This window comes from Lactuca sativa, chromosome 5, assembly GCF_002870075.4.
Source record: "Lactuca sativa cultivar Salinas chromosome 5, Lsat_Salinas_v11, whole genome shotgun sequence".
Lineage (NCBI taxonomy): Eukaryota > Viridiplantae > Streptophyta > Magnoliopsida > Asterales > Asteraceae > Lactuca > Lactuca sativa.
In genome coordinates, this window is record NC_056627.2 from 195,349,487 (window position 1) to 195,361,416 (window position 11,930).

The 11,930-nt window shown below is 36.2% G+C and overlaps 1 protein-coding gene across 1 annotated transcript; it reads left to right on the top strand.

Moving 5' to 3' along the window:
• The first annotated feature begins 10,662 nt into the window (after positions 1–10,662).
• Positions 10,663–11,633, top strand: LOC111876605 (uncharacterized). Its single transcript, XM_023873156.1, has 2 exons — positions 10,663–11,101; positions 11,185–11,633. Exons 1-2 carry the CDS (start codon positions 10,663–10,665, stop codon positions 11,631–11,633), a joined length of 888 nt encoding a protein of 295 aa, XP_023728924.1.
• The last annotated feature ends 297 nt before the right edge of the window (positions 11,634–11,930 follow it).

Below are 11,930 nucleotides of genomic sequence, written 5' to 3' on the forward strand. Positions count from 1 at the left end.
AATTCTTTTATTAGTTTAAAGTCTTCCATAACTTATCCTCAAGTTATGGAACTTGAAGAGTTTTTGGATTAAAACTACTTTAAACACATAAGTTATGGAATTAATTAGTTTTGAATAGTTTCAAAACTTGCCCTCAAGTTTTGGAATTTGTAAAGTTTTCTCTTATGAATACTTTAATTCCAAGTTAGCCCTTAGAATTTTAAAAATTAAAATTCAACCCTTATACTTTATAATATTATAAGTTAATAGTATATATATATATATATATATATATATATATATATATATATATATATATATATATATGTATGTATAAGAGTAAAGTCAGTCTTACCGTTAGTAGGCCTCATTCATGAAGCCGATCTATAAGGGGGGTATAAGGTTACGGCCTATAAAATGGCAGTTTAATGGGTGTCCACTCTCACCCACCGCTTCCTTGACCGGTGGAGGGTCGTTAGCCGAACGGGTTTGACAGGGCTAGAATTCTCTCGTCATTAAAAGTATTAATGATAAATACTAAGTAACTAAACTCTTAATAAATACCCAATCTTATTTACTTAGGAAAATGTGAATAAGGTGCTAATCCATTAAATTACACTTTGCACTTTGTTTAAGTCGGTTAGTGGAGCGTGTGTGGTTAACCGGCACACTAACTTGTATTTAACAAGGTAGGCAAAGGGTAACTTAATGTTTATCATAGTATCGATGGAGCGTGTGTGTTTAACCGGCACATCGATTGAGGGGTAAACACTTAAGGGTGCCAAGTAATTTGCATGGTTACTTCACACCTTGTTTTGTGATCCTCGGCATCCCAGTCACAAAACCTGAAGGGCACACTCGAGATTGAAACATGCCATTGAACAGTTCAATGAATCTCAAAGATCTAGGAGTTTCAAAAACCAATTAAAACCTAATAATACATTTTGTTTATCTTGGTGGAAATTGGTGAATCGTCATTCACCTACCTTCAAATATTTTATAGCTTGGATTACGGCATCCCTCTTCTAAGTTATAAAATAGTTTGTTGGGTCCTAGCCTTAATATTTCATATTGGGTGTCATATTAAGGACTTTAGATCAACTATCTTGAATATCTCCCAAAAGATGTCTGGTTTAGGCACCTATGATCTTCCCAAATCTCTTGAAACAAGGTTTCCTAATGAAGATGATGTCCCATGGATATCATACTTCTTTATTTTATAACTTATGAAATTAATTAAGGTTACACTTAATTTATTAATTTATTCATGAAGTGACTCTTGAACCTCTATAACTTAAGGACAAGACTCTTCATCTTTTGTATCCATTGCCAACTTTTATGAGTTTTATGAGTCTTTAATGTGACTCTTCATGTAACTTGAGGACAAGTTACACAAACACATTTTATACTCAACTCTTAGATTAAAATGGATTGAAAAACAACTATTTCAATTAACTTTTCTATTAATCTAAACAACTCATAAGAACAAGATAATTGAAATCAAAATTTTTCATGTAATTAGTCTAAACCTTAAACTAATACAAAACACGAATCTATTGACAATTATCTTTGAAAATTGATTAGCATGAACATTACCACATCAAAAAACAAGTTTATAAGTTCAAAAACAACTTAGGGTAATGTTCCTAGTCCACTTCTAGCCAAAAAACTCGTAAATATGGCGTCTGGGGGTCCAACTCGTCGAGTGCATGAACCAACTCGGCGAGTTGGATCGAATTGATCACATTTCAGGCATGGACTCGCCGAGTCTGATGATCAGACAGCACCAAATTCGTTTTTTCAGCTTCTTTTGCAGGTATAACAAGAAAACAAGCCTAGGCTCTGATACCACTGTTGGGTTTTGAGCATTCTAATACTCCTAAGTGTACATGCAACCCTAAATACCTTGGATATATATTTTCTCTATTATACATGCAAATAAGAAATTCCAAGGTATTATCCTAATCTAGCATACAAAACAATAACTATAGCAAGATAGAATACATACCTCTTTGGTGTAGAAAGTCTTCATGAAGCTTGAGTGCCTAGCCCCAATAGTGTGGACGCCTCAAATGGAATCACAATCACTAAAACACTTAGAATAACTTGAGAGAATTCTACAACTCATGAAATCGGCTAGCCCTTTCACTTCACAGTCTAGTGGCCGATATTGGTCAAGAATAAGATGCTTATATAGTTAGGGTTACACCATGTAAACCCTAATTGACATGGCCTTTCATTTCCATGATCCATGGGTACAAATACACCATGGAGCATCCATGGACCATCCTATGGGTTTTAGCCCAACTTGATTATCCATGGAGCATTAGCCCACTATACAAGTATGGATGATTTACACAATCAACCCATATATTTAATTAGTCTTCTTTTGATCACTTAATTAATCCTAGATTAATTATTGATCAATACTAATTAAATAATCTTATTATTCTTATTATTAATATACTAGAACTTATAATATATTAATAACCATAAGTGTCTTATTGCTCTCATTATAGTCTATCCAAGTGCATGATGGTCTGCAATCCAAATGGACCATGCCGGGTCGGGTCAAGTCTTACCAATTATAGTTATGGACTTAGACATTAATCCAACACAAACCTCGAGATATGAGTTGTTACTATGAGTTGATAGTACATTGATTGCACGAAAACACATTGGTAACTCGATGTTATAAAACGTGCCTTTGTGTACGATTCAACAAGTAGTAGAACAAGCCATATGAGTCGAAGTTTATCCATTCCTTTTACCTTCGGGATAAAAGCGATATCTGTGGGCCCCTTGATGATTTGATGATGACAAATGGAAGTGCTCGGCCGGGCCAGGACTGATTTGATTTGTTCAATTAGTCAGTCTTCATAAATCGGAAATCGGGAAACAACAAATGGACAGAGAGAATGATTATAATCCATGTCTCAGTCCATATGATATCTAGAATGGAGGAATATATGATCCCTTATCTAATGGACAAGTCACTGACAATGGTCAGAGTTCATCTACAAGGTCAGAGTTCGAAGGAAGCTTTTGAGAGCTACGATTGCCGGTCGGTTCTTGAAGTTATACGCAACAATAGTTTTAGACTTATCCAAGTGTGAGACTGTTGGATTAATGTCTAAGTCCATAACTATAATTGGTAAGACTTGACCCGACCCAGCATGGTCCATTTGGGTTGCATGGCATCATGCACTTGGATAGACTAAATGAGAGGAATAAGACACTTATGGTTATTAATATATTATAAGTTCTAGTATATTAATAATAAGTATAATAAGATTATTTAATTAGTATTGATCAAGGATTAATCTAGGATTAATTAAGTGATCAAAAGAAGACTAATTAAATATATGGGTTGATTGTGCAAATCATCCATACTTATATAGTGGGCGAATGCTCCATGGATTATCTAGTTGGGCTAAAACCCATATGATGCTCCATGGATGCTCCATGGTGTATTTGTACCCATGGATCATGGAAATGAAAGGCCATGTCAATTAGGGTTTACATGGTGTAACCCTAACTATATAAGCATCTTATTCTTGACCAAAATCGGTCACTAGAGAGAGTAAGAAAGGGCTAGCCGATTTTCATGAAGTGTAGAATTCTCTCAAGTTATTCCAAGTGTATTTGGTGTTGTGTGAACCATTTGAGGTGTCACACTTGGGGAACTAGGCACTCAAGCTTCATGAAGACTTTCTACATCAAAGAGGTATGTATTCTATCTTGTTACATTCATTGTTTTGTATGCTAGATTAGGATAATACCTTGGAAGTTCTTATTTGCATGTATAATAAAGAAAACATAGATCCAAGGTATTTAGGGTTGCATGTACACTAAGGAGTGTTAGAATGCTCATAACCCAACAAAAACCCCCAGAAGGAGTTACACGGGGCGTACCCCCTTGGTACGCTCAGCGTACCCAAACGCGCATGGAACTGATCGGGGACCCCAACCCACTATGCTGCGCGTTCTGAGACTTACGCCCTAGACTCATCCTTTCAATAATTTTGATCTGAATAAGTTAAGACACAGGATCATATCACAGATCTAGGCTCTCTACTGCCTCTTAAGCCATAAATTCGAAACCTTTAAGCCTTTGCATGGCTATAAAGACCACCAACCTCTCCAAACTCTTAAGCTCTTTCCTCATTAAGTCCATAAATCGAGCTTGACTTAATATTAACGACACAGACTAGATTTTTTATGAACTTACAACTCATAATACACTGAAATAAGGCAGATTCTAGCTTATGGAGGACATTTTCATAAAGCCTCCATCTTGGGACCAAAAACCCTAAAAGTTCGTCCATCAAGCACAACAAAAACATGATAAAGAAAGCTCTGGTGTTTTTACCTCTAGAAGAAGCTCCACCCTCTGAAGAACTCAGATCCAAACTTATACTCCATCTTCTAGCATCCACAAAGACCTCCTCTTCTTCTTCTCCATCACACAAAGGCTCTTTCTAGCTCAAAATACTCACACATCAATTTAGAACGATGATGATGCTCTCTTAGGGTTTCTCTCTGTGAAATGGTGGCTGAGGGTAAGGCCATAACATTCCTTATATAGTGCACAAGTCTCATTTAGGGTTTTGCATCTGGGCCGACTACGCCTAGAGTAATCTTTGGTACGCCCAGTGTACCTAACAACGTCCGCATCCCAAAACCATCCCACGAGTATTCGCAGCGTGCTCTTCTATACGCCCAGCGTACTCGCCTGCCACACTATTCTTTTATGGACTAAACTTGACAACTTGGAGAAGAAGAAGGCTTAAATAGATACATCCAAACTTTGGGATGTTACATTTATGCTTATAAAAATGGTGTATTTTATTTTGAAGGTTTACCTTGTGATTGTGTGTATGAAATTGTGATAGTTGTAGATAATTTAGGAAGTATTGTTTTACAAATTGATTCGTCTAATGGTTTAGACAAAGCATGCTTGTGGCATTGTCCTCTTAGACATGTCAAAGAGAAACATATTTCCCAATTCGAAAAGGATGGAGTGTTGGAATCATTTGTCTTAATGTCGGATGGTATGTGCGAGCCTTGTTTGATAGGTTAGATGAAAAAATCATCTTTCACTGGTTCTTGTGAAAGAGGTGAAGGATTTTTGGATCTCATACACACAGATGTGTGTAGGATCTTCAGATCCACCACATGGGATGGAAATCGATTCTATGTGGTTTTTACTGATGATTATAGCAGATATGGTTATATCTACTTAATCAAGCATAAGTTAGAAACTCTTGAAAAGTTCAAAGAATTCAAACAAGAAGTTGAGAATCAATTGTACAGGAAGATAAAGATGCTTACATCCGATAGTGGTGGTGAGTATCTTAGTATTAAGTTCCATGACTACCACAAGGAATGTTGAATAGTTTCACAATTGACTCTTCCTAGAACACCACAACTTAATGGTATGGCTAAGAGGGGTAATCAAACCTTGTTGGACATGCTTCGTTCCATGATGAGTCGAGCTTCACTTCTGATCTCTTTTTGGGGGTATGCCTTAGAGACTTCTACCCACATTCTTAATCTTGTCCCAGCAAAGAAGGTTGCCAAAACACGTCACGAAATGTGGACGAAAAAAGTTTCCAGGTTAGGACACATCAAGGTTTGGGGCTGTGAAGCTTTTGTTAGACAAGAAACTCACGAAAACTTGAACCTAGACGTAAGAGATATAATTTCATCGGCTATCCATAGAAGTCCTTTAGATATTTGTTCTATAGACCTAGTGAGAACACGGTCTTCATAACACTAAGGGGAGTCTTTCAAGAGAGAGAGAGAGAGAGAGAGAGAGAGAAAGAGAGAAAGAGAGAGAAAGAGAGAGAGTTCATATGCAAAGAGGACAGTGGGAGTACAAATGATCTTGAAGAAATTGAAGAGGAAAATGATGAAGAAACCTCTGAAAAGATTAGCACTCAACCTAAGGAAGAAATTCCAATTGAACCTGTTGACGATTCATTACCTCTTATGTGTTTTGGTTGGGTTAGTGTGACGGGTTTTGAGCATTATAACACTCCTAAGGTGTACATGCAACCCTAGAAACCTTGGATCTATGTTTTACTAAGATACATGCAAAATTTGATTTTTCCAAGGTTCTTAACGTAACTAGCATGTCATGGTGAACTTGAAAAATAAAAGCTAGTAGAAGAACATACCTTTTTCTTGTTGCTTGGATTCCTTGAGAACTTTGTAAGCCTAGTACCCCAAATGTGATGCCTCAAGTGTTTCACACAACACCACAACTCTTGGAATAACTTTAAGAGAAGTTCACACACACTCTAAATCGGATAGCCCTCTACTTCTTCACTTAGTCCTGATTTTGGTAGCCCATGGGGTCCTTTTATAGTTGTGTCATAAGTAGGGTTAAACCATGAAAACCGTAATTGACATGGCTTTTCATTTCCTCCATGATCCATGGTTTTAACCTCCATGGACCATCCATGGAGCACCATATGGGTTTTAGTCCAATTCAATAAACCATGGATCATTAGCCCACTATAAAAGAATGGATGATTTACACAATCAAGTCGATATATTTAATTAGTCTCTTTTTAATCACCAAATTAATTCTTGATCAATAGTAATTAAATAATATAATTAATATATTAGAACTTATAATATAGTAATAAACCATAAGTGTTATGTTTCTCATTTTTTCTATCCAAGTGTCATGATGCCATGCAACCCAAATGGACCATGCCAACCAGGTCAATTACATACCAGAAATAGTTTTGGACTTAGACACCTTATCCAACAGTCTCCCACTTGGATAAGTCTAATAACTATATAACTGTAAGTATGACTTCAGGAACCGATCAGCAATCGTAGCTCTATCAAAGTCTCGTGGAATTAAGATAACGTGCCATTTAAGATAAGTGATCATACAATCCTCTGCTCTCAAGATATCAGTCGGACAAATACATGGAACAATGTCGTACTTATTGTCAAGCAGTCTGTTTCCCGATTTCCGATTTGTTTGACATAGAACTTAACTAAACACATCAATTTGGTTCTGACCAGGCCCGGTACATTGGTCAAAAGAAATCATTGAGGGGCCTAGATATCACTTTTAATCCTCTAAGGACTAAAAGGAACAGATAAAATTCGACTCATATGCTTGTTCTACTACTTGTTGAATCATACACAAATGAACGTTTTATAGCATCCAGTTACCAATGCGTTTTCGTACAATCAATGTATAACCAACTCATAGTCAACAACTCATATCTCTAGGTTTGAAGATTTATATGATATTACCATCTCATGATCACTCAAGATAAATTCCACGAAGTGATACAAGTGAGCGTGGGTTGAATCCAATACTCGAATCGGTATTCCAGGAGTACTCATGAACATTGCAGCCTCTTTGTCCCAAAAAAACTACAGACCCTTCATGACAGTCTCACCTCATTACCTACATCCAAAGTATGATTGACTGTGGATGGTATGGATAATATGATATACCATAACATAATTATTCTGTAAGTCAAAACATGCAAAAATGAAATGATAGTAAACGATTGACAAAAGATAGCAACACTTTACTTATAAAAAAACAACAACTTTTATTTATCATCAAATGTCAATTACACTTTAAATATTTCAAAAGCTATCTAATTTCTAAAACTAATATCATCCCCTAGCCCAATGTGCCTCGCATGCTGAAGATGCTTAACCTACCCAGTCCCTTCGTGAGGGGATCTGCTGGGTTCTTTGCCACGAGGAGTCTTTCTTCTATTCGATGTCTAATGAAATGGTATTTTCTCTCCATGTGTCTGGATCTTTCGTAATCCCTTGGTTCCTTGGCTAAGGCACCTGCACTTTCACTATCATAGAAAATTTCCATAGTCTCCTTTATAGCTGGTACTACTCCAAAGTCTCCAATAAAGTTCTTTAGCCAGTATTGCCTCCTTTTCTACCTCACTTGCTGCTATATACTCTGATTCGCAAGTTGAATCAGTCACTGTCTCCTTCTTGGAACTTTTCCAAGTAATTGCTCCTCCGTTTAAGGTAAAGAACCAGCCTGACTGAGAGCGGAAATTATCCTATCATTCTGGAAGCTAGCATCGCTATACCCTACTAATCTCAAGTCATCACTCCCACCGAGGGTAAGGACCCAGTTCTTAGTCCTCCGCATGTACTTGAGAATGTGCTTTACCGTACTCCAGTGAGCCTTGACATGGTTCCCCTAATATCTGCTGACCATGCTCAAAGCAAAGGCCACATCTGGACGAGTACAAGTCATAGCATACATGATCGAGCCTACACCGGAAGCATACGGTACTCAATTTATCTAAGCTATCTCATCCTCTGTACTTGGGCTCTAAGTCTTAGGGGCTGTTTATTTAGCCTCTTAATGGTCTCATAATGAGCTGGATCTGAATCGTTCAGATTCAGAGCGTTTGGTTGACACTATTTCAGCCTCTTAATCGGCCAGACATTAAAAAATATTCTCTTATTTGGTCAGATGAGATATGGAGTATGGATGGTAATTATTCCTTTGATACCCTTGCCCTAAAACCAGATACAAGACGTCCGCCTCTTTTTTTCTGCGCCCTTCTTATTCTTCGAGCGTCTTCTTCCCTGCGTCGATTTCAATCAACCACCGTCGCACCTCCAACGCCGGACAACCTCTGCCTTTGTCGCTTCCTTCCTCCTCATCTCCCCCTTCACCGGTACATTTTTCTATTTTGTGTAAAATACCTCGCTTCTTTCTTCTTCCATGCATTGATGTGATATTGCTGCTATTTCATTGTTGTTTTCTTGCTGTTTTGTTGTTCTTTTCATTTTGATTTGCTGTTTTATTGCTGTTATATGTGATTATAAGTATGAAAATATGTGTTCTTACTGTTTTGTTGACGTTTTGTTGCTGTTTTGTTGCTATTATCATGTTGATTTATTGTTTTCTTGTTGTTATATGTGATTATAAGTCTGAAAATATGTGTTTCTGCTGTTTTGTTATTGTTATCATGTTGATTTGGTGTTTTCTTGCAGTTATATGTGCTTATAAGTCTGAAAATATGTGTTCTTGCTGTTTTGTTGATGTTTTGTTGCTGTTTCTTGCTAATTTGCTATTTATCTGTGATTGAAAGTTCAAAAAATATGTGTTCTTGGTGATTTGCTGCTATGATTTTTTTGTCCTTGTTGGATTTTCTTGCTGAAAAATGTTGTTGGTGAATTTTGAATACTAGACATGGCACAAATGCCACAAAAGGGCCAAGAATTAATTGGAAACAAATAGAAGGTGTGGAAAAAGCATTTCTTGAAGCTTGTATTCATGAAATTACTACTTATGGACGTGAAGGGAGTAGTTTGAAAGCGAACTCATGGAAGAATGTAGCTGAAGGATTGAAAACAGAATACAATTTTTTAGTTGATCAAAAGCAGATGAAAAACCGATACGACTACTTGAAATCAAAGTATTGTGCTTGGTTGAAATTAAAAAACAAAACAGGCAACGTCTATAACCCCATAACTAACACGTTTAACATGGAGGAAGACGAATGGCAACTAGATGTCAAGGTATTGTGACTTTTGATAGGAAGTAATATATAATAATATTTTATAATATTTAATAACATTTATAGTATTTTCAAGCAGTCGAACAGAATGATAGAAACTTTGAGGACTTCTCCACTAGTGTACCCTGATCTTTGTGTTAAGTTGTTTGATGGGTCGGCTGTGACTGGAATTCATGGTTGGGGACAATCTGCTACACTTCCTCAACCTTCTCAGGACTCGCCCGACATTAATTTAAGTGACGTCGATGGTATTAATGTAACTCACATGGAAAATATGACTTCACCTGAAAGTGCAAATGAAGGAACCTCTAGTGTTTCCAAAAACAAAGGAGGTAAAGGAAAAGGAAAAGCAACAATCAACGCAAAGATCATTGAAGTTGGTGATGAAATTAGCGAAGTTGTAAGAATGTTAGTGGAGAAACATAAAGAACACGATATGGCATCATGTACGGAAAAGTTTGTGAAAATAGAATGGGGAATATCTGATCCAAGATACCAAACGGATGTTTTGCTTTTTGGTGAAAGTGCTGATCTTAGAAAAGTTTGGTTATTTCTTCAGACGGAAGCTTGTGAGATGTGGTTAAAGAATGTTGGATCAAAGTATGGCTTGATGTGATGGTTTTTTTTAGGATTTTATGTGATGTGGATTTAAAATGTTAAACTTTTTAGTATTTTGTTTCATGTGTGTTATGGATTTAAAATGTTAAACCTTTTAATGATTTTATTTGATGTGTGTTATGGATCTAAAATTTTAAACTTTTTTAGGATTTTATTTGACATTATTGTGTTTAAAATGTTGAATGTTATATGTTGTTTGACATTATGTTTTTAAAATGTTGATTTTTATATGTTGGTTAACAGGTGACTTATGGATATCGATGATGATATTATGTATTTCATGTTGCTTTCTTGGTATTGGATGTTTTTAACTTCGACAAGAATAGAAAGGATAAGCGATTTGAATTCGACATTGACCGGTCATGAATTTACTTATGAATTATTGCATGGATCTTCTTTATAATGTCATGAGTTGATGCGTCTTTCACGGGAAGCATATGTACTACTATGCAACCATTTTAAACAAAAAAATTGGTTGCAAAGTAGTCGGTCTATAACCGCTGAAGAAAAGCTAGCTATGTTTTTGACCGTCATCGGACACAATGAGCGGTTTAGAATGGTTAAACGCAAATTTCAACATTCAACGGAAACAATTCATAGGTGCTTTCATGAGGTTCGAAATGCGATGATGAATCTTGCAAGAGAAATTATTGTGCCAACATCTTCTAGTGCAACCGCAAACACATCAGGACGACATAGAAGGTTGAAAGAAATATTTTCGGGAGCGATAGGTGCGTTAGATGGAACTCTTGTACATGCAGTCGTGCCCGCTGATCAACAAACTCGTTATAGGGGAAGAGGAAAAGGGGAATGCTATCAAAATGTTATTGGAATTTGTAATTTTGATATGATATTTACGTTTGTATGGGCCGATTGGGAGGACATAGCACATGATTCACGAGTTCTCAAAGAAGTTGTATTTCACCCAACTTCCAATTTTCCATTTCCTCCATCAGGTTTGTAATCTTTTTTTCTTAACTTTGAATATTAAATGCATTATTTATTTTTCATATAACAATTGCAAAATTAACATTTATAGACAAATATTACCTTTGTGATGCCACATACACCAACACTCGTGGATTTCTGGCTCCCTACCACAATACGAGGTATTGGTTATCCGATTTCCGAAGACGACGTGCATTAACCAAGGAGGAAAACTTCAACCATGCTCACGCACAACTCAGAAATGTTATTGAGCATACTTATGGAGTTTTGAAGGCGAGATTCCCAATCCTAAAGCAAATGGCTCCTTATCCGTTTCCAATACAAAGAGACATAGTGCTTGCTTGTTTTGCAGTCCATAATTTTATTAGGAAATGTAATATTCGTGATCAATTATTTATGGACTTCGAAGAGGAAACTATGTTTACTGCTGAAGAAGGTGGAGGAAGTGAAGACCAAAGTGTACATGACATGCAATGGAGTAACCAAGACAATGAATATATGGCTAATTTGCGTAACCAAATTGCTAATCAATTACTTTAAAGTTGTATGCTCACGATTATGTTGAATTTGGATGTTGTATGATGTTTAATTTGGATGTTGTATGAATTTTAATTTCTATTTTGTTTTATGTTTAATCACGATTTTATATGAAGCTTTGTATTTTATTTATAATTATTTACAAATTCAGTATCATTCAGCACAATCATTCAATCCAACCAATCAATAACGAATAGTTCAGAAGGATAAAATGGACATTTTAACCATTCAGAGACAGACATCCAGATGTCTGACCAAACATTAAATTATCATTCAGATACAGATTCATACAGAGCCTTT